This window comes from Oreochromis niloticus, linkage group LG12 (assembly GCF_001858045.2).
Source record: "Oreochromis niloticus isolate F11D_XX linkage group LG12, O_niloticus_UMD_NMBU, whole genome shotgun sequence".
In the NCBI taxonomy this organism is placed as follows: domain Eukaryota; kingdom Metazoa; phylum Chordata; class Actinopteri; order Cichliformes; family Cichlidae; genus Oreochromis; species Oreochromis niloticus.
The window spans coordinates 2,480,341-2,504,476 of record NC_031977.2 but is presented as its reverse complement, the minus strand read 5'-3'; the positions used below and the strand labels follow the sequence as shown (position 1 = coordinate 2,504,476).

Sequence of the window (24,136 nt, the reverse complement as noted above, 5' to 3'; positions counted from 1 at the left end):
TATTAACCCCAAGTCACACTCGGATGCATCCATCAGAGTGACTGTTAGAGAGAGTAGAAAAGTGCTATATAAGAATCTGTCCCCCAAAAGCTGAGACCATAAATTCAGAACAAGATTGGCTTTATTATTTAATTAAAAACCATAGCTCCCCTGGTTCCCCCCCAACCACTATTTCTCACAAAACATCTCTATGTCTCAGGACAGCATCCAGGAGAGTCTGACCTCCATACCTCATTTAATGAGGATGAAATTCCAGGCTAGGATACAGTTATGTAAAAGAAGGAAGGGAGGCAGGGAGGAGGACAGCATGTGTAGTGGTGTAAGACAGAGAGAGGGTGAGCCAGATTTAAATCTTCTCGTGCACCTGTAAGAGGACACTGTGTTTACATGCGTGTTAAGTTTTCTGCCTGAATTGCTTTGGACACAAAGCCAGCACAGAACATGCTCCACACATCTTACTTTGTCTGCATGTCCTGGAAAAATATTAACATAAATGTATAAATTGCCAAACTTTCAGGCAACAAAATTAATTTCATGGCTGCAAAGTAACTGCAAGTTACCACAACAGCAGTAGGCATGCTGTTCAGAAACACTTGTAGTTTCGTGTTACACACATGGTCATGACAAAGTAGCACAATTGGAATGTAATTTCCACAACAGTAGCCATAAACAATTCAATTTTCAATTCTATTCAATTTTATTTATACAGCGACAAATCACAGCAACAGCCGCCTCACAGTACTTTATATTGTAACATAGACCCTACAATAATACATACATAGAATAACCCAACAAACTGTCCTCGCTTTAGAAGCTAGTCAGAAAGACACTAAGCCCCAGAGGCCTTTGTTTTGTGCGCTATCAATCATCTACCTGGAGCCCCGTTGCCGTCCAGCTGTCTGTACAAACTATTTCGACCAATCATTAACATTATGTGTTTGTGACATGCTATTCTGCCCTCACTAGGGTGTGAAGCTGGTTTCTAGCTTGGCAGATAGCTAACAGGTCCACAATAAACATCCAGGAGTCAGCGGATACGTTTTAGATGTTTACTGTTGAAGCACTGTAAAACTGGTACAGAAACAAAAATAAAATATTACATTTCTGCTATAATTGCATTTTCTTTGCAACATCAAACATTAAGCCATGCACTACAATGTATATAACACATAAACACAAGCTTATCCAAACCCTTTCACTGGTTATTAGGCCCACGCGTTTAGCGATTAGCTTAATGCTAACGTTACATGGGAAATCCCATAGACGGGCTAACGTGTTAGCATCGCAGCCGTTTTTCACACACAAAGGAAAGTTTCTCACACAAAACTCTAAACTGCTACACAAAACTATCGCGGGAAAGCTTACACAACAGATAGCAACTACTTACAGGCATGTGCTCTCTCAGGCTCAGCAAGAAAAAGTGAACAAAAAGTGGAACAGACAACAGTTTGGCTAAAGGACTGTTTTTCACTGCTGAGGTACTACGGCAAGTCTGCTGGTACAAAAAACACACGCCCAAATTATCATGCCTGCCTTAAAGGGGCAGCACACTCCCCGCCTGGTATAGAGGACTATACCACTATGTCCCTCTGAGTAACAACACAACTTCAGTGGCGGGTCTCGAATACACCCTGGGGGTGCCTCCTTGAACAACTCTCACCTCCACTTTCCGGACCCTGCTGTCTTGACCCGGAAAGGTATTTACCACAAGTCCTGTGGGCCATTGATTTCGTTTAGACTCCTTGTCCTTTAGGAGCACAACATCTCCAACTTGCAGGTTGGCTTGTTCTGCTTGCCATTTCCTTCTTGGCTGGAGTGTCGTCAGGTACTCTTGACGCCATCTTTTCCAGAATGAATCCGCAAGGCTTTGAACTTGCTTCCACTGACTTCGGTAGAGATCCTTGGGGTCGATGTCTTCCAAGGGAGCAGACACGGAGTCCACCTTTTGCGTTAAAAGCATAGCAGGGGTGAGTATGGTCGGCATGTCTGGATCTGAAGACACAGGGACTATTGGCCGGGCATTCATGATGGCTGCGACCTCTGCCATAAGCGTGGTGAGCACTTCGTGTGAAAGACTAGGGTAATGCATCTTGAGCAACATGCTATCCAAAATGCGTCGAGCCATCCCTATCATTCTTTCCCATGCTCCCCCCATGTGGCTGGAGTGTGGAAGATTGAAGTCCATGTGCAGCCTTGGTCTTTCAGGTAAGACTGAAGTGTTGCATCTTGTGGGGTTATACCAAGTTCTTTACATGCACCGACAAAGTTCGTGCCTCGGTCTGAACGAAAGAGCTTTGCTGGACCTCTGATGGCAGTGAATCGCCTAAGCGCATTTATGAAGCTCGACGTAGACAGAGATTCTATCACCTCCAGGTGAACTGCCCTGGTTACTAAACAGGTAAACATAACAGCCCAGCGCTTACTCTCTGCAAGGCCTCCCCTCGTGCGACGGGCGCAAACCGTCCATGGTCCAAAAACATCTAATCCAACTTGGGTGAAAGGAGGAGATTGGGTCAACCGATCAGCAGGTAAGTTGGACATTTTTTGTTTTTCCAGACTTCCTCTCAACCGCCTACAGGTGACACACTTGTGTATGATACTTGATACAAGTCTTTTTCCTCCCAGAATCCACAGTCCTGCGGATCTGATGGTCCCTTCCGTGAAGTGCCTACCTTGGTGTACTACTTGCTCATGATAATACCGCACCAACAAGGTAGCAATGTGGTTGCTTTTGGGAATGATTATGGGATGTTTCTCTTCCCATGAGATTGCGGATAATGACGTGCGGCCACCAACTCTCAGTACACCATCTGAATCCAAGAAAGGGTCAAGTTTCCTGAGAGGACTGTGTTTTGAGACAAGCTCTCCTTTGGACAGGCTCTTGAGTTCTTCTTTGAAGGCCTCGTGCTGTACAGTCTGTACGATTACTGTTCTTGCCTGTGTACGCTCATCTACCTTTGTCAAATCTCCCTCCAGAGTCTTAGCACAGGATCTGACTTTCTGGACGAGCTTGGCGATGCCACATACAAGTGTCTTCCAGCTGGAAAAGCGCTCAAACCTGTGTGAACCAAGCTGTCTTTCAGAAGCTCCTGTAGCAAAGGTTGCAATCAGTGGACGCACATCTGCATCCCTGTCTGGTTCAACAAGCTCAAAGAACTCTGGTGGGGTAAGTGCAACTCTCTCATCCTTCTCAAGAAACGACGGCCCAGAAAACCAGTTTGTATCTCTCAACAGTGCAGCTGGAACTGGTCTGGTACCATGGTCGGCAGGATTGTGTTCCGAACTGACAAAGTGCCACTGTTCAGGCTGCGAAGACTTCCGGATGCGTGCTACTCTGTTAGCAACATACACATAAAATCTCCGGTTGGCGTTGTAGATGTAGCCTAGCACAACTCTGGAGTCGGTGTAAAACTTCACTGTGTGGATTTCGACATCTAGCTCATCCCTCAAGATATCAGCCAGCTCAACTGCTAGTACGGCCGCACAAAGCTCTAGACGGAGAACAGTATGGGAATGCCGGGGTGCTAATTTAGATTTCCCCATGCAGAATCCTACAAGACAGTGTCCTTCATCATCCACTGCCCTTAGGTAGGCAACTGCAGAGATGGCCATGGTGGATGCGTCGCAAAAGACACATAACTCCCTGTGCTGTGTGGAAAGCAGGGAAACAGGTAGGTATGGCCTTGGTATGTGAAGTTGCTCGAGTGCCTTCAGCGAGTCTCTCCAAGACTTCCACTGTGCCACTTTTTCAGCAGGTATTGGGGTGTCCCAATCGCAATGCTCAGCGCATAGCTCTCTGACTATCGCCTTGCCCTGGACTACAATAGGAGCTGCAAACCCCAACGGGTCGAATATGCTGTTAACTGTGGAGAGAATACCTCTACGGGTAAAGGGCTTCTCCTCCTGGGAGACAAGAAAGGTAAAGCTGTCGGTTTGAAGATGCCAGTTGAGACCTAAGCTTCTCTGCATAGGCAACGGATCCACACCAAGCTCTAGGTCTTTCAGCTCTTTAGCCCGTTCCTCAGGTGGAAACGCTTCCACTACTACGTCGTGGTTGGAAGCTATCTTATGTAGCCGTATGTTGGAATCAGCCAACATCTCCTTGGTTTCCTTCAGGACTCGGATGGCGTTGTCGTCGGTGGGGAAGGAAGCAAGACCATCGTCCACGTAGAAGTTCTTTAGAACAAACTGTTTTGCCTCTGCACTGTGGTCTTCCTGTCCTTGCAGAGCTGCTCTTCTCAAGCCGTATATGGCAACAGCGGGAGAGGGGCTGTTGCCGAATACGTGCACGGTCATCCTATACTCTGTGATGCGCTTGGTGGGGTCATTGTCCTCGAACCAGAGGAAACGTAGGAAGTCCCGGTGATCATGGCGGACTTTGAAGCAATAGAACATCTGTTCTATGTCTGCTGCCACCGCTACAGGTTCCTTGCGGAAGCGGATGAGGACTCCTAAAAGTGAATTATTCAAGTCAGGGCCACTCAGCAGGATGTCATTCAGTGAGACACCATCATGCTTAGCGCTGGAGTCGAACACTGCCCGTACCTGACCTGGTTTTCGCGGATGATACACTCCAAAGATTGGTAAATACCAGCACTCCTGTTCACCAGTGGTTGGTGGTACTGGTTCAGCATGACCTGCCTCAAAGATCTTCTGCATGAAGGCAATCATGTGTTCTTTCATGTCTAGCTTCTTCTCTAGCATGTGCCGTAGTGTCAAAAGACGCTTGACTGCTTGGGCTCGGTTGTTAGGAAGTTTGCGCCTTGGTTGCCTGAAGGGTAGTGGTGCCACCCAACTATTCGAGTCGTCTATGAAGACCTCATTGTCCATTATTTCCAGAAAAAGTTTGTCTTCCACAGACATAGCAGGCTTGTTGTCATGTGGCGTTTGCTGGAAGACCCCTTCCCCAAGGCCATCTTTCCCATCAAACAGGATTTCGGATGCGTTAGCGCCTAGAAACTGACGATGCTGCTCTGGAGTGTCAAGCTTCTCTTTGATGTGTAGACTGTTAGTGCAAGGGTCAAACAGAGATGTACGACCGTTACTCAGCACGTTGCACCGATAGACGTTTACAAACTCCGGTTTGTGAGCTCTTCCGAGACAAACCTCTCCCACAATCACCCATCCCAAGTCGAGACGCTGGGCGTAGGGGGCATCGTGGGGCCCATTGCATCGCTCTCGAACCTTGTGTGCCTGTGGTACATCTCGACCGAGCAAGATCAGGATGCTTGCTGATGGATCTATAGCCGGGATTTTATCCACAACCCGCTTGAAATGTGGATAATGTCTGGCAATCTCAGGTGTGGGGATTTCAGACTTATCATCAGGAAGCATGTCACATTCGATTAAGGTGGGGAGTGGAATGTGAGTCTTACCATCTAATGACTCCATGATGAAATTGTTAGCTCGGCGCCCTGTTGTTTCCATAACTCCTGAGCAGGTCTTCAAGGTGTATGCTGCCGTGCCCTCTGTAACTCCAAAGAGCTCAAAAAACTCTGTTCTTGCCAAAGACTTGTTGCTTTGCTCGTCGAGAACGACGTACGCCTTAACAGCTTTCTCCCTCTGGCCAGCTGGATAAACTCTGACAAGACAGATTTTGGAGCACGACTTTGCTCTGACGGTAGTCCCACAAATGTCTGTGCATTTTGCTGTGACAGCTTGAGAAGCTTCTTCTCCTTGCTCCCCGCCTTGCTCTCTTGCGGTTACAGAAGACTCTGATATCCAGGGGGCCGGCCCTGGGTGTAGCGCAGTAGGGTGGTTCTCACTCCTGCACTCTCTGCACTGAATGTTTTTGTGGCAGTCTTTCGCTAGATGAGTGAATGAAGCGCAGCACTTAAAGCAAATATTATTCTCTTTAAGATAAGCTTTCCTTTCCTCTAAAGATTTACTCCTAAACCCACGACAGTTTCTGAGGGGGTGTGGTTTGTTATGGAGTGGGCATTGTTCATCTGGTTCAGCCCTCCTCTTCCCTGCGGGACTGGCTTGCATGCTTTTAGAGCTTGAGGAGACTTCTGTCTTTTTAACAGAAATGGGTATTTTCATGTTTGATTTGAAGGGGTGTTCTGGCTTCCCTGTTCTCCAACCACCTGTAAGAGGGGCAAAGCTTGGATCATTGAGCGTTTTGGCTTGATCACAAACAAACTTTGCGAGGAAGGAGAACGGTGGGTAAGACGCTTGATGATTTTCTTTGTAACGAGATGCTAGAGAGACCCACTTGTCATGCAGGGAGTATGGCAACTTTTGGACGATTGGAGTGATGCCCCGAGATGTGTCCAGGTAACTGAGGCCTGGTAGGAACCCATCGGCTCTGGCGGCTTCAAGCTCCAAGAGAATGTCTCCCAGCTCTCTCAGCTTTTGATTTTCTCGATTTGAGATTCTTGGAAAATCATCCAGTTTCTTTAGGAGAGCTTCTTCAATTGCTTCTGGCGATCCATAGCAGTCTTCCAACCTTTGCCATACCATTCTTACACCTGCAGCTGCATCGTGTATGTGGACCGCTCGTATCCTCTTAGCATGCTCTGATGACTTTGGTCCCAGCCATTTACATAGCAGATCAAGCTCCTCTCTTGACGTCAGTTTTAAGTCCTCTGTAGAACTGTGGAAGGATTGCTTCCAGGCCCAATAATTTTCTGGCTGATCGTCGAACCTTAACAGCCCAGAGCTTATCATCTCTCGCCGTATTAGATACTTGGCCAGGTCTGTGGTCGATGATGAAGTGGGCTCGTCAGTTCTGGCAGCACCTGTATGAGACTGAGGCGGTTGGTAGCTACTGCTGTATTGTCTCATATCATGTGTCTGGTGTCTGTACGTATCCTTGGGTGGATTTAAGCTGTATGAATGTTCTTGCTTGAATGGGTCTGTCCTGCAGGTGCTTTGAGTACGAGGGTAATAGGGAGTGGCATCTTGACTCAGTTTGGATGTTCTCTGAACAGGCAAGTCGTATTTGCCAATCTCATCACTGTCGACTGGTAGTTGGTGCATCAGAGTTGGCATGAGTTCTGGTAGCTCTGAGTCTTGGTGAGGTTCAGGACTTGGATTATGCTCAACGTATACACTTTTCAGGCTAGCCCGATCTAACTCCCCAAATTCATTCTCAACAGCTGCTTCAAGAACATTCGCTTCAGCAATGGCAGCTGCAGCCGCGCCCTCTAGTCTCAAGGTATGCAAACTGGCCTGCAGCTCTGCTTTCTTCCTGGCAGCCTCAGCTGCTGCTTTTTGTTGTTCCTCCTCAATATATGCTTGTGCTTTTAACATATCTGCCTCTTTTTGTGCAAATAGTGCTTGAGCACGTGCAGCCTCTGCTTTTGCCCGTGCTCTGGCTGCGATTGCACTGGCTGAAGAGCGCTGACTGGCACGTGAGGTGTTGGAGCATATTGACCGCGTCTCAAGCGTGTCGTCGTTACCATCCATTGTAGCTTAGAAGAAACAGAAGAAACTGTGTTTCCACGCAGATCCACTTTTCTGTAGGTAGCCGTGTTGGGACGATGCCTTTTTACTATTCTGCCCTCACTAGGGTGTGAAGCTGGTTTCTAGCTTGGCAGATAGCTAACAGGTCCACAATAAACATCCAGGAGTCAGCGGATACGTTTTAGATGTTTACTGTTGAAGCACTGTAAAACTGGTACAGAAACAAAAATAAAATATTACATTTCTGCTGTAATTGCATTTTCTTTGCAACATCAAACATTAAGCCATGCACTACAATGTATATAACACATAAACACAAGCTTATCCAAACCCTTTCACTGGTTATTAGGCCCACGCGTTTAGCGATTAGCTTAATGCTAACGTTACATGGGGAATCCCATAGACGGGCTAACGTGTTAGCATCGCAGCCGTTTTTCACACACAAAGGAAAGTTTCTCACACAAAACTCTAAACTGCTACACAAAACTATCGCGGGAAAGCTTACACAACAGATAGCAACTACTGACAGGCATGTGCTCTCTCAGGCTCAGCAAGAAAAAGTGAACAAAAAGTGGAACAGACAACAGTTTGGCTAAACCCATACGGTAAAAAAATACATTTTTCCTGGCCAAAATATATTTAAAATATATGGTAAATATATTTTGTATTTGTGATGCTCCAAAAAAATACATTTTTGAAATTGAAAATATATTTCTTTCAAACCAAAATACATTTCAAAACATATTTTAGGGTGAATAAAATACATTTCCAACCTTTATTTAAAATGTATTTAGTGCAATAATGATGATAATGATAATAATACTAAAAGTAACATGTTTTATGCACAGCTGCAAAAAACAGTTGGATTCAAACAAAACAGAGTCAAAGGTCTATCACGAATTAGGTTGTTTATTCATTTGCTTACAGTATTTCACATTACACAATATCTCACTATAATGTAGCGTTCATTGACTTTGAAATTATCTGTCAGTGATACAGTAAACAAGATACAACAACTGCTATGTACACTTTAGTTGTTGACAATATTTACAATATAGTACTTAAAGGAACACACTCTACTTTTTTTGGAAATAGGCTCATTCTCCATCTCCGTCAGAGTTAAAAATGCAGCACGTTAATAGGACTCTGGAGCGTGATCTTATGGGATGGGGCGTAGCCAGGATTTTTGGTCGAGGCGCCATATTAGCAGGCCAAACAAATGCTTGCTGTGTGGCCGGTTGTAATGTTAGATTGCACTACCGGCAAAGGAATAAGCTTGAAAACAGGCTCTCTTTTCATTGTTTCCTCACCTGGAAGCATCATGAGGGAGCTTATGTGTTGGATGTTACCAAAAGAAGGCGTCTAGCCTGGATAGCAGCTGTGAGACGAGCTGATATTCAGTTCTCTACCATCCCCAGATATCTGTTGGTGTGCTCCAGTATTTTCATTCAGGTAAGTTCTAAATAAGTTCATATTATTCTTTATATCCTGTTAGTTTCATTTTCAATGCGCTCTGAGATCATAGCACAAACTTAGATCAAACATGCAGAACTACCTTCTATTTATAGAGTTGCTAATTATTTGGCATTATTGCAGCAAACCAGCCTATGAAATGAATGAAACACATCCTGACTGGGTTCCAACACTACACATGGGGCACTACGAAATCCCTGCTTCAACTACATGCTACATACCACCATGCCAATGAGATTACTTTTTCCATGTGAGGGTGAAAAGGTGAACCTCCTGGATAAGATGGCAAAGGTTTGCTGCGTTTTGGTGAACATGTGCCCCAGTGTGATAGTAAAACCAGGGAAAAATGCTCTTGTTAAATACTTCTAAGTCTTGTGCTGTTTATGTATTGATACGTTTTCAAAAGAGACAGTAAATTACAGAATGCTAGTAGTGGGTGTTATTATTTACATGCTGTCATTTTTTTATGTGAACATTTTGTCATTTGTAAACTATACATAACATTGATTCTACATTTTAACTGATTTGATGTTCTACAAAGTGCTTTTAATTAAAAATAGGCAAACATTTCTTTGTTTCTTTATTCAACTTTTGAACAGTGGTACTTAGTAAGTACATATTCAGTAAATGCAAAGTATTTACATGGCCCCCTAAATTAAAACATTATGGGTTATTCAGAACAGAACTATGCTTGGAAAAATATTGTCCCATCAGTTGATCCAACTCCTCCACAGTAGCAGGATGAACTTTTCTTTTTTGAGGACGGCTTCTTTTACCTGTCACAACGAATGGTCTGTTTATGTTTTGATCAAGAACCTTTTTTTGGGCAGCTGAAGAGGAGAAGTCTATCTTATGGCCAACCTCTGGCTGTATCTTGGTCATATTACCAGGCAAAACCCAGTATGCAGGTTCATCTGTAAAAGTCCTTGTGCCACAGATCAACACTGTTGCTTCTACATTAAACAGAAGAGCAGCAACATGGGTGCAGGTCTCCACGACTCCGGCCATACAGGTGCAGTGGGCGGCTTCAACCTTCCCTGTGATGCTCACAATGACCTGTGGCTGCAATGCTGCAATTCAGTCTTTAAGAGTGCAGTACCTGAAACACACACAGACAAAGTTCATTTAAAGACAAGAGCTTTAATAAGCCAAGGCCGACACAAATGTGCTTTATCTACTTTCAAATCCATTTATCATAAATGTAACAAATAAAGTGTTTTTATGTATCCATCTATAGAACGCTGCATGTTATATTCTAAATCTGCCTGTTTCCTTTTAGAAACCTATCAGCAAAAAATGAACCTAAAGTATGTAATGCAAGGATGTAATCACTTTCAAGAGGGAGAAAACATAATGTTCGACTTTAAATGACAATTATGGACACCTAATATGATAAGGAGATTCTGCAGGTCATTAATCAATGTATAAAACTACAACAGAATGTATTTTTAGTGACACAGGACACAAACAAGGAAGCAAGATGTGTAATTAGGATTATTTATAATAAATATGAATTAATTAGGGTAATTTCTTTAACCATAAAGAATAACTAAATCCTTCAGGACAATGTCACATCAATGCACTGAACTCACTATGTTATCCCTCTAACAGAGCCTCCACATGTTCTCACTGTAATTTCCCCCTCATGAATGAATTTATGCTAGCACTAATCTGAATGTTCAGGGGGAATCAAACACATTTTACTCGCAGTACTCAAGCTGACTTACCTTTGCTTGAATGACGGCGTACTCACAACGTGGAGGCTTAAAAATAGCCAAATCTTGTACCCAGTCCTTGGTGAATTGGATGTGCCTCCAGAGATTTATAATTGCAAAACTGGTGCGCCGTGTATGCGCTGACTCCACAGACAAGGTACCAGAGTAGATCATGCTAAGTCAATAGCGGTTTGGTCTTCAGGGTTTCTACTCCACGGCTATATTCCATACAGGTCCACATTTCACCAATCAAGTACCGTCTCTTTGCATCTGGACACAATCTGTCTCTATACTGTCCTTTTTCTTTTCAGCTACGTTTCAGAATGGTTCGTGGCAATCTTGTTTTGATTCGCAGCCTGCCAAGATGGTGCTGCGCTCCCACAATGCATTGCGACATTACGTCAACGCCAAAGCCCTTTGCGTGCAGGAGAGTATGCGCATGCGCATTGCCATGGTGGTTTAAAAAATAAAGATATAATGAAAAGTAATTAATAAAAATTAAATATTTAAACATTCCCACAAATGTGCAATGAACGTGCAAAAACTCTCTTTATTAGTTGTTGCTGTTTCTTTCTTTCTTTCTTTTTTTTTTTTGAAAAATAACGACGTCTCTGAGGCGCGAATTCCGACAGTGAGAGGAACGGCCGGATACAGGAGACGGGAAGAAACAAGCCGATTATGTTCGCGTTAATTAGGTGGTTGGAAGATGTAAAATTCTCAATTCTGCCAACTGAACATATACGAGATTTTAATGAGGATGAATAATTAGCCGGCATGGAGGAAACGGACCTTTATTTGGTGGAGTGGCGACAAGGAGCCAAAAGGCGGGTGGCCGGTCTATGAAGCCTCCATCATCAAGCTAGCAGGTGCCTTTTCTCATATAATATTACTTTATTCTCGCTTATTTGGCACGGAAGCGTAGAGCTGCCACCCAGGCAAAAGAGAAATATAAGTATATCACGTTATAACATGAAAAGGTTATCGTTCTAACAATATACTATCATGTTAGTACAATATACTTTCCATGTTTGAACAACATGTTTGAACAACATTGTACGAGCAATGTACATAATTATCACGTCCGTACAATATTGTGCGAACGTGACAATTATGTATATTGTAATAACGTGATATTATATTATACAAACATGAAAAGCATAATGTTATAACAATAAACATTCAAGTTATAACGTGATATAGCTCTATTTTTCTTTTGCCTGGGTGGCAGCTCCACGCTTCCATAATTTGGTAATCAAAATATGTAACTTAATTAATTTTATTGTGATGTACTTTTGCCTTTTCTTATTATTCTACCTTCTCAGAAAGGGAAAAATTACAAATAAAACTGTTTACACTTGTTATATACAATAACTATCAAAACCTATTCACATTTAATTTGGCTTTCACAGAAATCCCACCTCTCCTTCTGGCTACAGAGTACTTACCAAAGTTAGAAACAAAGCACAGTTATGCTTTATTAATGTTCGCTAATTACAATGTTCCACATTTCCTTGCTTTTTAAGTCATTTTTAGGCTTTTTAGAGTTTTTGTTTTTTTAGTAGTAATGTTTCTGCCTATTTATTTCAGCCCATGAAATCGAACGCAGATCTTCCTGATGTGAGATTTACATAAATGTAAGTAATTTTGTTTGTCATTGTCATTAATGTTGTTGCTGTTGTTGTTTTTGTGCAGTTTGCAATCATATAAACCTAGCAAGCATCAGTCAGCACAGTGACTAACCTAAACAGATTCTTGCTTTATTCACATATATTATATGTAATTATATATACCTGCACATTGTACCTAGGGTTGCAGCCACTTGGCCCCACCCCATTGTTGTGACAGCCCTGATTGTACTTATACACTGCATCTGAACAGGGAACAGTCTGCCACATTAATGTATTTTTAAGTGACTTGTTTGTAATACATGAATTTGTTTCTTACAGATGTCAAAGTCTCAACCTCATGCTGCCCTCCCCCATCCTCCTAAAGTAAGTATTTGTTGTTGTAGTTTTTATGCAGTGTCTGTGTCACATGCTAATCATAATTATTGAAATAACTGTTTTCTAACAGATTTTCCAAAACACTAGTTATGTTTGTTGTCATTCAGACTAATACTACTGCTTAGACATTGCTTAGTGGTCATGCATGTTTGACAAGCTTGTTATGATACCAAAACAGTACGCCTATCACAATAATCAATATATCGACTTAACACACAATACATGTACATGACCTCAATAATTGTTGATGATGCAAATTATCTGTCATTATATTTACAAAAATAAAATATAATAATAACAACACAATAACATTAAATAACATTGTTTTCTATTTGTTAGAAAAATTACTATTTATTCAAGTTTTTATGGTATCTAATATTTTGATACCTAATTTCCATGATCTAAATATTTTAGAATTAGATGTTGGTTTGTCAGTTGAAAGTGTGTAGATCTTGCATTATTATGGTGTTATATTATGATTATACATTCAAAGACATAAAATGGTCTTAAAATGACAATGACATAACTTGTCGCAATTGTTTATGGGGCAATATACAAACCAACAAAAAGTTGTTATCGTAACAGGCCTTCAAAACAGACGGTTTTATGATTGATAAATTCAAAAAATAAATACATGTAATTTCTCCGAGATTCTCTAATATTCAGTTACAGTTCACAACACAGATACCTGTACATGCTGTATTATACTGTAAATATAAATCTCTACATTTAGCATCCCACTAGAAGAGTCACAGTAACTGCCTCTTTTTTTTTTTTTTTTTTACAAATACCTGTACTATTACTAACACATTTACTGTTTTACTTTTAGCCTGTGGATACAAATGCAGATTTCCTTAATGTAGGTTGTGCATTTTAATTACATCATGTTATTTTTATTATTATTTATTTATTTATTTTATTTTACATTCAAATATGATTGCTAGTAGGTAAAGAATAGTTCACCTATAATTGATATTCCCAATTAATTTCTCACCTCTGATTGAATGCCTTTGTTTGTTTGCCTTTTTTGACTATAACAAAACATTTTTGCAGGATATATATGGTGAACTTATATGCATAGATACAGTTGTAGTGCTTGACACATGCACACACCAGTAGATGTACTAAAAAGGAAATAATTACAATCATGATGTTGATTGCTGATGTCAGTATATATGTTTTAGAGGAATGTTTTGTTTTTCACCCAAAATGAACTATATTGTTTCAGAAGAGATTTATTACCTGACTCTTATATATTGTTCTGTTTTTTGTTTGTTTTTGTTATTTTCAGTTTCAATGGTGCGTGTTCTCCTAATGGCCGCCTTCCCACTGGAGGTTTTGATCCACAGCAATTTAAAAGGTAAACAGCTTTGAAAGTCAGTTCAAATGGTTAGCTAATAGTATTCTAAAAAGCCTACAACTCTGTCACCAGTTTCTTTACCAAAAAGTACCCATAAAAGTATCTCTCAATAGCATATCATTGTAGCTCAAAGGTTTAGTTGTACAAATATCAGATTTTTGGAAATCTAAAACTAGTCAAACACTCAAATGTTCATGCTTTTTATAGGAGGACAAAGCAAAACGGACATCGGCGCAGAGTGAAGAACTGCCCTTCATAAGGACACTATGACAGCCATATATAGTAAGTGAAGACTTTCTGTGTATCTAAAATTGCATACAGCACAAGTAACTTACTTTGCAACCATTACAATAGGTTGCAAAGTAAGTTACCAATACAAATAGGTGATGATGCATTGTAGTGGTTGGTCTCAGACAAAGAAGGTCAACAGATTTATGAATGCTGGAGGGTAAGGAGAGACGACCAAAAGGGGTGTTAGCATTACTGTAATGTGAACTGGATAGACTTTCCATCTAGGAAAAAAAAAGAGGTAAAATTATGTGTAAAATATATCTGTATTAATATCTGTATCTATATAAACAGAAATATCTGTTTGCTAAATGAAGCTAGCTAACATAAATCATATTTTTATTTTAACTCTGATAAAAGTAATAGAACTGTGACTTTTGTTTGTTACAGTGGCGGTAAGGAAGAGGTTTCCCAATGTGTCCAGAAGGGCTTTGAGGATTGCAGTGAAAGCTGGGGGAACTGAGACTGCTGGAAAAGGAAAAGAAATTACATTTTAAGTATGTTGACTTATGTTCATACAATCACACACACATATACACACACATATGTGTGTGTATATGTGTATATATATGTATATGTATATATATAATATATATATATATATATATATACACACACACATATATGTGTATGTGTGTGTTTCTTTTAGAATGTTTAAGTATGTAATGAGAATAAAATTATAAAATGAATATTCCTTGCTTGATTTATATGCATGTTTTAAACATCAAATAAAGATTTCTTTCAGCTGTTACATGTGAATGTGGTTTCTTAGAAATATATGAACGGTTAATTTTATATATTTTTGAATGATTTTAAATAAGTTTAAATTGTATTTTGAAATATATTTTATAAATATATTTCAAAATATAAAAAAACAGCCAAAAAATATATGTGTTAAAACACATTTCAAAATATATTATAAATATATTTTTAAATATATTTTAAAATACATTTTGAAATATATTTCAAAATATACAAAAAATGGCCAAAAAATATATGTGCTAAAATATATTTCAAAATATATAAATATATTTTAAAATATATTTTAGCACATATATTTTTTGGCCATTTTTTGTATATTTTGAAATATGTTTCAAAATGTATTTTAAAATATATTTTTTTACCGTATGGGAAGGACTGTTTTTCACTGCTGAGGTACTACGGCAAGTCTGCTGGTACAAAAAACACACGCCCAAATTATCATGCCTGCCTTAAAGGGGCAGCACACATGCAATAAAAGGGTTTACTGCCTGGGTGCAGCAGCCTTTTATCTCTGAGCCACAGAGAGCAGGTCCGTGGTGCTATGTAAAATTATTTCAAATTCTAACTGTTTTGATAATAAATTGAGAAAACTTATAATTGGAGTGTATTTGTCTTCTCTCTCTCATAAAAAACCCTACACCGACCATTAATTAATGTTTCAGTCTTAAATATGATCAGTCTATTTCTATTAGTGGCCTACATACCACAGACCTTCAAGCTGGCAGTAAACAACCATCAACTGGCCCAGCTGTCTTAGCTACTTGTAGGACAATCTCAAAAACTTTTGAAAGAGTCGTTGTAAACAGCTAACTGATGAACTGCAAGTGAATTTGAAGACTCTCCATCAGGTTTCAGAACTCATCAGAGAACAGAAACTCTGTTAATGAAGATTAGAAATAATATTATTATGACCTGTGACGGTGGACTTGTCTTTGTGCTTGTCTTCAGTGCAGCGTTCAATACTGTTGACTAGGGCTAGGCCATATTATACCGTGCACGGTAATACCGGTACAATGTTAGGCAACGATAAGAAAATGAAATATCGCGATAGAATATGGGTAAAACGCGCATGCGCAGTGCCTTTGTTTTCATACGCACATGGCCGAAAAAGCACAGCGGCAACTGAGAATGAGAAGGGGGAAAGTGGATTCTTGAGTGAAACGGATGAACCAGAATTGGTCTGTAAAAATGGTGCAACTTCAGTGATGTGGAACTGGTTTGGTGTTTGTCCGTCAGATACACAACAAAGCACATTTTTTTGTAGAACATGCAAGCGGGCCATTGTTATTACCGTATTTGTTGGACTAAGGTGCTCGTAAATCTGGGAGTAATCTGGGTCCTAAACTCCATCCCCTTCAGGTCCCAAAGTCAAACGAACACAGAGCATCACTGAGAGTTAAAAACTGTCTAAATTCTTTCATCTTTAATAAAACGATCAGCATTGCTGCTTTACCAGGTGTAACTATGAAGTTTAACATCCAGGCATCCATAACAACAGAATTTATTACATTTAACACAGTTAGAAGTTAGCATGGAGTTAGCAGAAGTTAGCTCGCTAGTTTCGCTAGTTACCTAAACATGATATAGCATGTTCTGACTGAGAGATTTCTGAAAAAATTCAAACGTACAGCTCTGCTATCACTTCCAACATAAATGAAGACAGGAAACTAAACAGCAGTGACATTTGTAGGGTTACTGAAGTTGGGCTAGGTGGTATATAATGATGTGCTACGTGATCGCTAGCGACACAGCTGTGTTAGCATAACATAAACAGTGAAGCTAGAGAATGAACGCTAACACTTTCCCACTCGATAAAAGTTGAAGGATCCTGATGGTTAAGGACAAATGCAATCGCATAGCAGGATGCTGTAAACGGACCAAACTTCAGTCAGGAGAACAACTGAGATAATCCATCCACAATACGAGGTTAGTCATTAATATACTGCAACAACATGGGAATAGAGCAGCTGTGATGGAATACAGCATTAATGAATCAATGGTACAGAAGTGGAGGAAGCAAGAAGAATGAGTTGAATAAAGTTTGATTTATTTATTTATTTTTGTTTTGCTTAATGTGCCTTATAATCCCGTGCACCTTATGGTCCGAAAAATACAGATTTGACTTTTTTATTTGGCACACTGCAGTTTAATGTTGCAAAGAACCTCTTTTTAACTTCAGTGGATATTATACATGGTTATGCTCAGGATATGTCAGCCCATTTCTACTGGAAATGCCTTTTGGTTAAACTTTCAGCAAGGAATTTGCATTTGCACTGTTAAATTTTTATATAGCTTTAATGCACATAAAAAACAGCTGCTTGTTTGAGTGGAAATAAATGGATGGGGTTTTTTTTTCACTAGTAAAGTTGTGGAGTTGTATTTTGTCTCACATCAATTATATCATCAGTTATATCGTTATCGCAAATTTTCAAATATATATCGTGATAAATATTTTTGGCCATATCGCCCTGCTCTACTGTTGACCATAATATTTTAATACAGAGATCAGAGGATGCAGTAGGTAGGTATTAAAGGCCCTGGTCTGCAGTGATTTGAATTATATCTATCTAACAGACTGAAATTTGTTCATGTAAATAGAGTCTTCTTCAAACACTAAGGTTAATTATAAGGAATTGCACAGGGTTCGATGGTGGGACCAATTTTGTTTAGAATATAGATGCGTCCCTTGAGAAGCATGTATATACCTCTATATAGTACACTTGAAAGGCATAGCATTCATTTTCATTTGCATACTTTATTTAATATTGAGGCAGTTTTCATAAATTACCTGTTCTCACTAGGCGTCATATTAAACTGTTGCTGACAAATTGCATATCAAGCTGTTCAGTGCTGGACTGTCATTAGGACTGTGAAGTTTGGGAGAGATTGGGCCTTTGTGTCTTTGATTTACAGAAGTTTCTTGGGGAATGATAACAACTTGACGTGCCGCCATGACCATGCCATTTCACAAAAACTTAAAACATTCACAATTTAGCTTTCGCAATCACCAAGGTATAGACTGTGCTCACTGAATATCGTGCTGATCTGATGAAATCCCTCGGAGGAGTTTGTTAAAGTTCGAGGCAAGACAATGATGAAAAATGTCACCAAATTTACACATTAAATTCAAAATGGCTGACTTCCTGTTGGGTTTAGCATGTGGCTCCAAGAGACTGTTTTGCATGTCTTGATATCATACATCAGGTGGTCAGAGGATGGGCCTCATCTTCCAAGCTTAACCCAGTTAGTTACCGAGTGCATCTAGAGGAGAGTTGCCGTTAACCGATAGAGCCGAGGGAATAGACACTATCATTACTGCAGAATCATTTGCTACAGACTTCCAAACTTCATATAAACATCAAACTTGGCTCAAGAACAGTGCATAAAGAGTTTTGTGGAATGGGCTTCCATGGCCAAGTGGCTGCATCAAAGCCTTACATTACCAAGCACAATGCAAAACATCAGATGCAGTGGTGGAAAACATGCAGCCACTGGACTCGACAGCAGTGGATGTGTGTTCTCTGCAGTGATGAATCATGCTTCTTGCATGAGTCTTTGCCAGGAGAACAATACTTGTCAGTAAAATAACGTGGAGCAAATGCACTTATATGTGACCAACAGTGTTTTAGAATTGTTCCCGTACTTCCGGGCTGGTTTAATTTTCGCTAATGTTGAACCAGTTTTTTTTGGTTTTAATTTAGTGGAATATGACCTCAATGGAACAACAGAGTCCAGGACTGCAGTGTAAGTACCATTAAACAAATATCAGGATTTTTAGAAAAGAGCTTGACAGTTCAGTGCAGAGTCTTGGCTATAGCAAACAGATCTACAGTTGTAGATGTGATTGGAGCGTGGATCATGGGTGCTGGCTGTGGCTGTTATCTCAGGAACATCAACTTCAAAAACGACAAGCATGCGGTCAGAGAAAGTCACATCCTGAACACTACAGCAACAAGATTAGATCAAGCATAAGACCCAGCTCGTGATTGAATCCAGCAACTGTGATATTAAAATCATCAAGAATTAAATACTGTCACATTTAGTCACAGTTTTAGTTAACAATTCAGAAAACTCCATGATAAAATTATATGTCCTTAATTTGGCCATACATACAGATTTGTGAAATTTTAGCTTCATATTTCAAATAGTTTACAAGAAGCATGTTTTTAAATGGACCAGTGACCGAATTCCAGCATGTTATTCTCACTTTTTAAAATCTGAAGTATCTCAAAAACTAAAAACTTCAACATGAAATTAATAAAACTGAATAAGTATCTGTAATTTATGAAAATTCAAGCAATCCTGTAAAGTCTGATATATGAGGACACACAAATAAAGAAAAAAGAAAATCACATTTCAAACGACACTTACAATTTCTGATTGGTATATATATTTGTATTTTACAATAATGCAAAATTAAACTTTTAGAATCATTTTTACATGAAATTTTACTTTTTCTGCCAGTGTGTGCCAGGTAAACTGTCACGTTGCTTCTGGGAAGTCTGAGCTGTTCAGCCCATTTTCCCCTTGCTGAAATGATTCACTAACCCTTACACAGGCAGGTAAAAGTGTCCTTTTTTTCTGTCAAACATGTTACCCAAGGCCAGAGCCATTTTATCTCCAGATAGAGTTGTTTCTTTTAGAAGATATCTGAAAGTAGAGTGCAATTCAAACTTGCAAGGTCACAAAATCATTTTCTAGCGCATAAAAAAAAATGTATTTCTAGAGTAATTAAACAGTCCATCAACAGTCGATATTTGTTCATTCAGCTTAAGTAACTTTCCTCCTACATCTTTTCATCTTTCACAATGTGTTTCTGCTGCGTGAAGCAAGAAGCAAAATCTTAGGATCTGGCAACTACAACCTTACAGAGTTTAAAAGGTCCAATGGATTTTTAGTGATGCAAAGATTAATACTGTATGTTTTTGCTGTAAAGTTTGCACATGGGTGTGGGTGTAATTTGTGTCTGTCTTTCCACTAAGTTAGTTTTCAATAATATAAAAATTATTTCCATCCACATCCATAGGAGTAGGAGCTGGTCAAACTGGGGTCAGTTGGACAAGCAATTAACCCATTACAGAATAAGTGACTGCAACCGAGGTGGCGTAATTAAAAGAGTCCAATGTCAAACAGATGGAAAAAAAACTCGAGATGAGCCAGCACATTCTATGCTGGCTACATTTTGCTCTTATTTCATCCTGACTTTTCAATGCCATGCACAGACAAAAACTAATAAGGTCAGTGCTTGGTTTGTCTGCATTTATTAGTGCAACTGCCATGGAGATTTGTTTAATATAATCCTGCTGATTGGAAAAAATCTAATGGTTGCTAAAGTGTTTTTAAATTGATAAAAAAGCTCATAACATATATAATTTTTTTTTACTATCAACTGCATTACATGGGAACAATAGCAACCATACCCAAAAAGGTTTTTACCCCAAACAGTTTTGTAGGTCTAAGCCTGAGGTGTATCCATCCAAAACTAAAATGATCTAAAATTGAACTAAACTAGATGTGAGAAAAAGATGTTTTGAATTCAAAAAAAAAAATAAAATAAAAAATTAAAATCTAAATTAAAAAGCTTTACTAAATAGCATACTAGTTTACTAAAAAAAAAAAAAAATCTATGCAAACTGAAATCAAAATCTATAGCTAATATCTTTTGCTGTATTCTGTGGTAATAGGGATAAATTTGTCAGCCTGCCTGATCAGGCTTCAGTGAATGATCACTTAAAGTGTTGTTTGTACTGTATCCAATTTTAGATATTTGTGTGGTGAAGCATATTATCTCCACATGCAGTGTAGTATTCCCATGTTGAATAATCATCATCAAGGATTCCTGGTGTATGGATCATGAAAGCACTACTTGCTATTTTCTGATTTTGACAAAGGATGAGAGAAAGGACTTCAGCCTGCCTGCTTTATATTTTAGTTCATGTTGGTTCCCCGCCTGCAGCCAGATGTCAAGTGGTGTAGAAGATTTAAGAAAAAACATAAAAAGAAAAAAGTTAAACTAGAGGTAGTTTAGCATTGGATCCGAGGGCTCAAAGCAACAGTGAAAAAACGAGTGTGTTTTTAGGACAACCGTGCATGGCCCAGTGCCTCCTAATGTGTGCTTTCTCTGTCTACAGCATACACGGTTTACATCTGCACAAAACTTACAGTACACACACAGAACAGTCGCACTCCTTCACTCCTTTAAGTCCTACCTTCACCGCCTCTATGTGAGTGACTTTGTCAAACAGTATGTCATTAGCGGCCACTATCTGGTCCCCGACTCTCAGTCCTTCTCTCTCAGCCGATGAGCCTGGCTCCACTAGGGACACGTAGATGCCTACGCCGTGCTCTGAACCACCTCGAACGCTGAAGCCGAGACCCTCGTGGCTTCTGGAGCGCGTCAGGGTCACTTTGCGCGTGTCTCCAAAGGGGCCCTCACAGAACGGTGGGACCACGCAAGCGGAGAGTTCAGCAGCTGCGCTTAAACCGTCCGGGCAGCCCGACGACGACAGAACCTGCTCAGGGATAGAACTAGCAGCTGAATCTACCTCACCCACAAAGTCCTCTGCGATGCCGTTGCTGGGGATGAGGTCCGACTTCAGATAGAGTCCCTCAGACGTGTACTGATCGAACAGCAGCTGGTCGGACCTCGGGATGACCAGGCGCAACATGGGCAAGAGGTGCCGTTTGTCTGGCGTGTTGAGAATCACTTTAAGAGTTTGAACCAAGTCGAAGACGTTGCGCTTGGCGTGGTAAACATTGAGACAGTGGATGAACTGCTCTCTCTCCCGGTCATTGAGCAGAGTATTGAGAGCTTTGTGTAGCCTTCGGACGTTTGTCGAGAGCGCACGACCGCCCAAGACGATCGAGTTCAACGACGTGTTGAGCGAAACGCTCTCGAGGTCAGCGCTCATCCTACAACATAACAGAGCGTCATACAGATACGAGGTTTGATCGTGGATATGATCAAATTCACCTCAAGTCGGCACTCCTCCTTAAAAGTAAAACTTGAAACGCGCATCAGACAATTTCAGCAAGTGCCCCGCACACGATGTGTCACCTCGAAACAAAACATTTCCACAGTCGATGCCCGTATTCCTCTGGCTCTGAACAAAGCAATAATGTCCCCGCGATTTTATTCCATGCACAACGCCAGCTCCACCGCTGTCCACGGAAAGCTCTCCGTATCAATATACACAATCTGACTGCACCTCATTACAACATTTGATTCATTTTCCCTCTGCTCGATCAGTCCTCCAAGCAAACTCAGCGCGCAGAGTGGAGCGCTGAACTGAAAGCTCTGACCCTTTATATAGGAAATGACGCAGGTGCGCGTGTGTGTTGCTAAGAAACTGACAACACTATTCACCCTTATTTAAATTATTATGTTGGGCAGTTCATTACCTAATATTTTAGGCTACAGTGTAGATGAGCAGATCTGACGAACAAAAACAGATGCAGCCCTGTTCTGTCTTAAAAACAACGTGTAGGTTGGTTCATCCATCCGCATATAATAGTAGGTGTCGACTCAGTCTTTAAGCTGATAAAGCAAATACCTCTCAGAGGCATAACTAAAGCTTTTTCTAAGCAGCAGTTTATAGGAGCCTCCTCATGACAGGAAGACTGTCTCACAAAACATTTCTGTTGCACTATTGTACTGCTGAGGGGACACCGACAGCACAGCATGACTCCGTTCAGGTAAACACAAGATCATATAAGCCACTTTGGCATGAAATCAGCCCCGGGTTCCTTGTGTGAGCCTACAGAATAAATGTGTACCACCTACTGTTTTCCACATAGTGGCTGATCATGGTAAATTTATTTATTTGTCGAACAGTTGTTTATTAAAAAAAGACAGCAATAAATGTTTAAGACATGAATAGAAACTTCCATTGGCTGACACTTAAAAAGAAGAAAAAGTCAATTAAAGTCAGTTAAACTTCTGGGATATTGATCTGGTCCGTTAAGTAGCATCGAGGGTCGTTAAATCAGTTGCAGCCAAGGGCGTAGATTTGGTTTTGGCATTGGTGGGGACGGATGACTCAACCACCGAACCCTGCCCTGTTTCTTTTTTTTTTTTTTCCTTCCTTTTTGTCTTTGCTTCTTGATAAAAAGAAGGAGAAATATACTTGCCTACATATGCTATTCTACATGCTTTTAAACCATTTAAAATTACAATTCATAGTTTTATATGTGAATTATATAATGTTAAATTACTATTAAACAAATGACTAAGTATTTTAGACTTTAGTTTACTTCAGCCATATTCCATATAAATCAGGTATCATACAAAAATAAAAATAGCTTCAAATACAGTCATGACAATAAAAGAATATGACTTTAAGGACTTAACAACATTACTTCAGTTATAGTACACCAACATCTCTGATACATTAGCACTAAGGGAACACTGAATGACCTGCTGGGTTTTGTCCATAAAACTACTCATCTAAGATTACCACAAAATTATTATTCTGTGCTTATCTATGTGCCTCACCTTTGGCCCTGGCTCTTCCCCTCTGACTGTACTAGGACATATTGCCACTTGATAAAATAACACATTGATTTGAGCCATATAAAAAGTGAGACATGTCAATTCAGATTATTTGTCAAATGTACACTAATGAATCATTTTACATCAGCAGCCTAACAATTGTCATGATAATAAATACTAGTTAATCTATAGCACCAAATCATCAGTCAGTCACCTGTGACCTCGCCTCTTCACCTCTGTCTGAGCTACAACATGGCAGAGCTGCCTCTGTCACCTGATAATTAACAGTGAGACATTCCAAATACATGCAGCCACACATGTGCTTCAAATACAGTAATGAACCAACAAGTCATCATCCAATTTCACCTGTGATCTTGTGTCACCATTACTCTCTGAGCTTTGTGTTGGTTCTTCTGTCACCTGACAAATAGGACATACATGACAATAAGAATAAAATGTGTAGCTGCTTCGGTGTTTCTGTCACTTTGTGCAGATCTTGACTCATCAGTAATGTTTGTAGGGTGAGTGCATTTTTAAAACAATTTGTGCAAACTGCACTACAAGGTGGAATATTTGCAAAATCATGACTACCTCATGATATATTGTCTCAAAAATTAACCCTATGAATATGTCAGTG

The 24,136-nt window shown here is 40.1% G+C and overlaps 2 protein-coding genes and 1 long non-coding RNA gene across 6 annotated transcripts in view; 1 reads left to right on the top strand and 2 right to left on the bottom strand.

Moving 5' to 3' along the window:
• The window catches only part of whrnb (whirlin b), a 133,485-nt gene extending 111,183 nt beyond the window's left edge, over positions 1–22,302 (bottom strand). For all 3 annotated transcript variants that reach the window (XM_005472908.4, XM_005472909.4, XM_025896930.1), the window contains exon 1: positions 21,218–22,302. In XM_005472908.4, coding sequence (XP_005472965.1) covers positions 21,218–21,919 — 702 coding nt within the window. In that variant the 5' untranslated portion in view covers positions 21,920–22,302. The remainder of the gene's footprint in view (positions 1–21,217) is intronic.
• Positions 960–8,004, bottom strand: LOC109204590 (uncharacterized). Of its 2 annotated transcripts, XM_025896928.1 has the most exons (4): positions 7,935–8,004; positions 3,474–7,618; positions 1,388–1,596; positions 960–1,071 (listed from the first exon to the last, which is right to left on the bottom strand). In XM_025896928.1, the coding sequence occupies exons 2-3, from the start codon at positions 7,408–7,410 to the stop codon at positions 1,580–1,582; spliced, it is 3,954 nt and encodes a 1,317-aa protein (XP_025752713.1). In that variant the 5' UTR covers positions 7,411–7,618; positions 7,935–8,004; the 3' UTR covers positions 960–1,071; positions 1,388–1,579. The 2 variants fall into 2 exon arrangements, with proteins under 2 accessions (XP_025752713.1, XP_025752714.1); XM_025896929.1 differs by lacking the exon at positions 7,935–8,004 and having other exon boundaries at positions 3,474–7,925.
• LOC109204589 (uncharacterized) lies at positions 11,219–14,783 on the top strand. Its single transcript, XR_002064097.2, has 6 exons — positions 11,219–11,461; positions 12,183–12,229; positions 12,542–12,586; positions 13,890–13,958; positions 14,166–14,240; positions 14,637–14,783. It is a non-coding gene; the product is annotated as an uncharacterized LOC109204589 (long non-coding RNA).
• Positions 22,303–24,136: the final 1,834 nt, after the last annotated feature.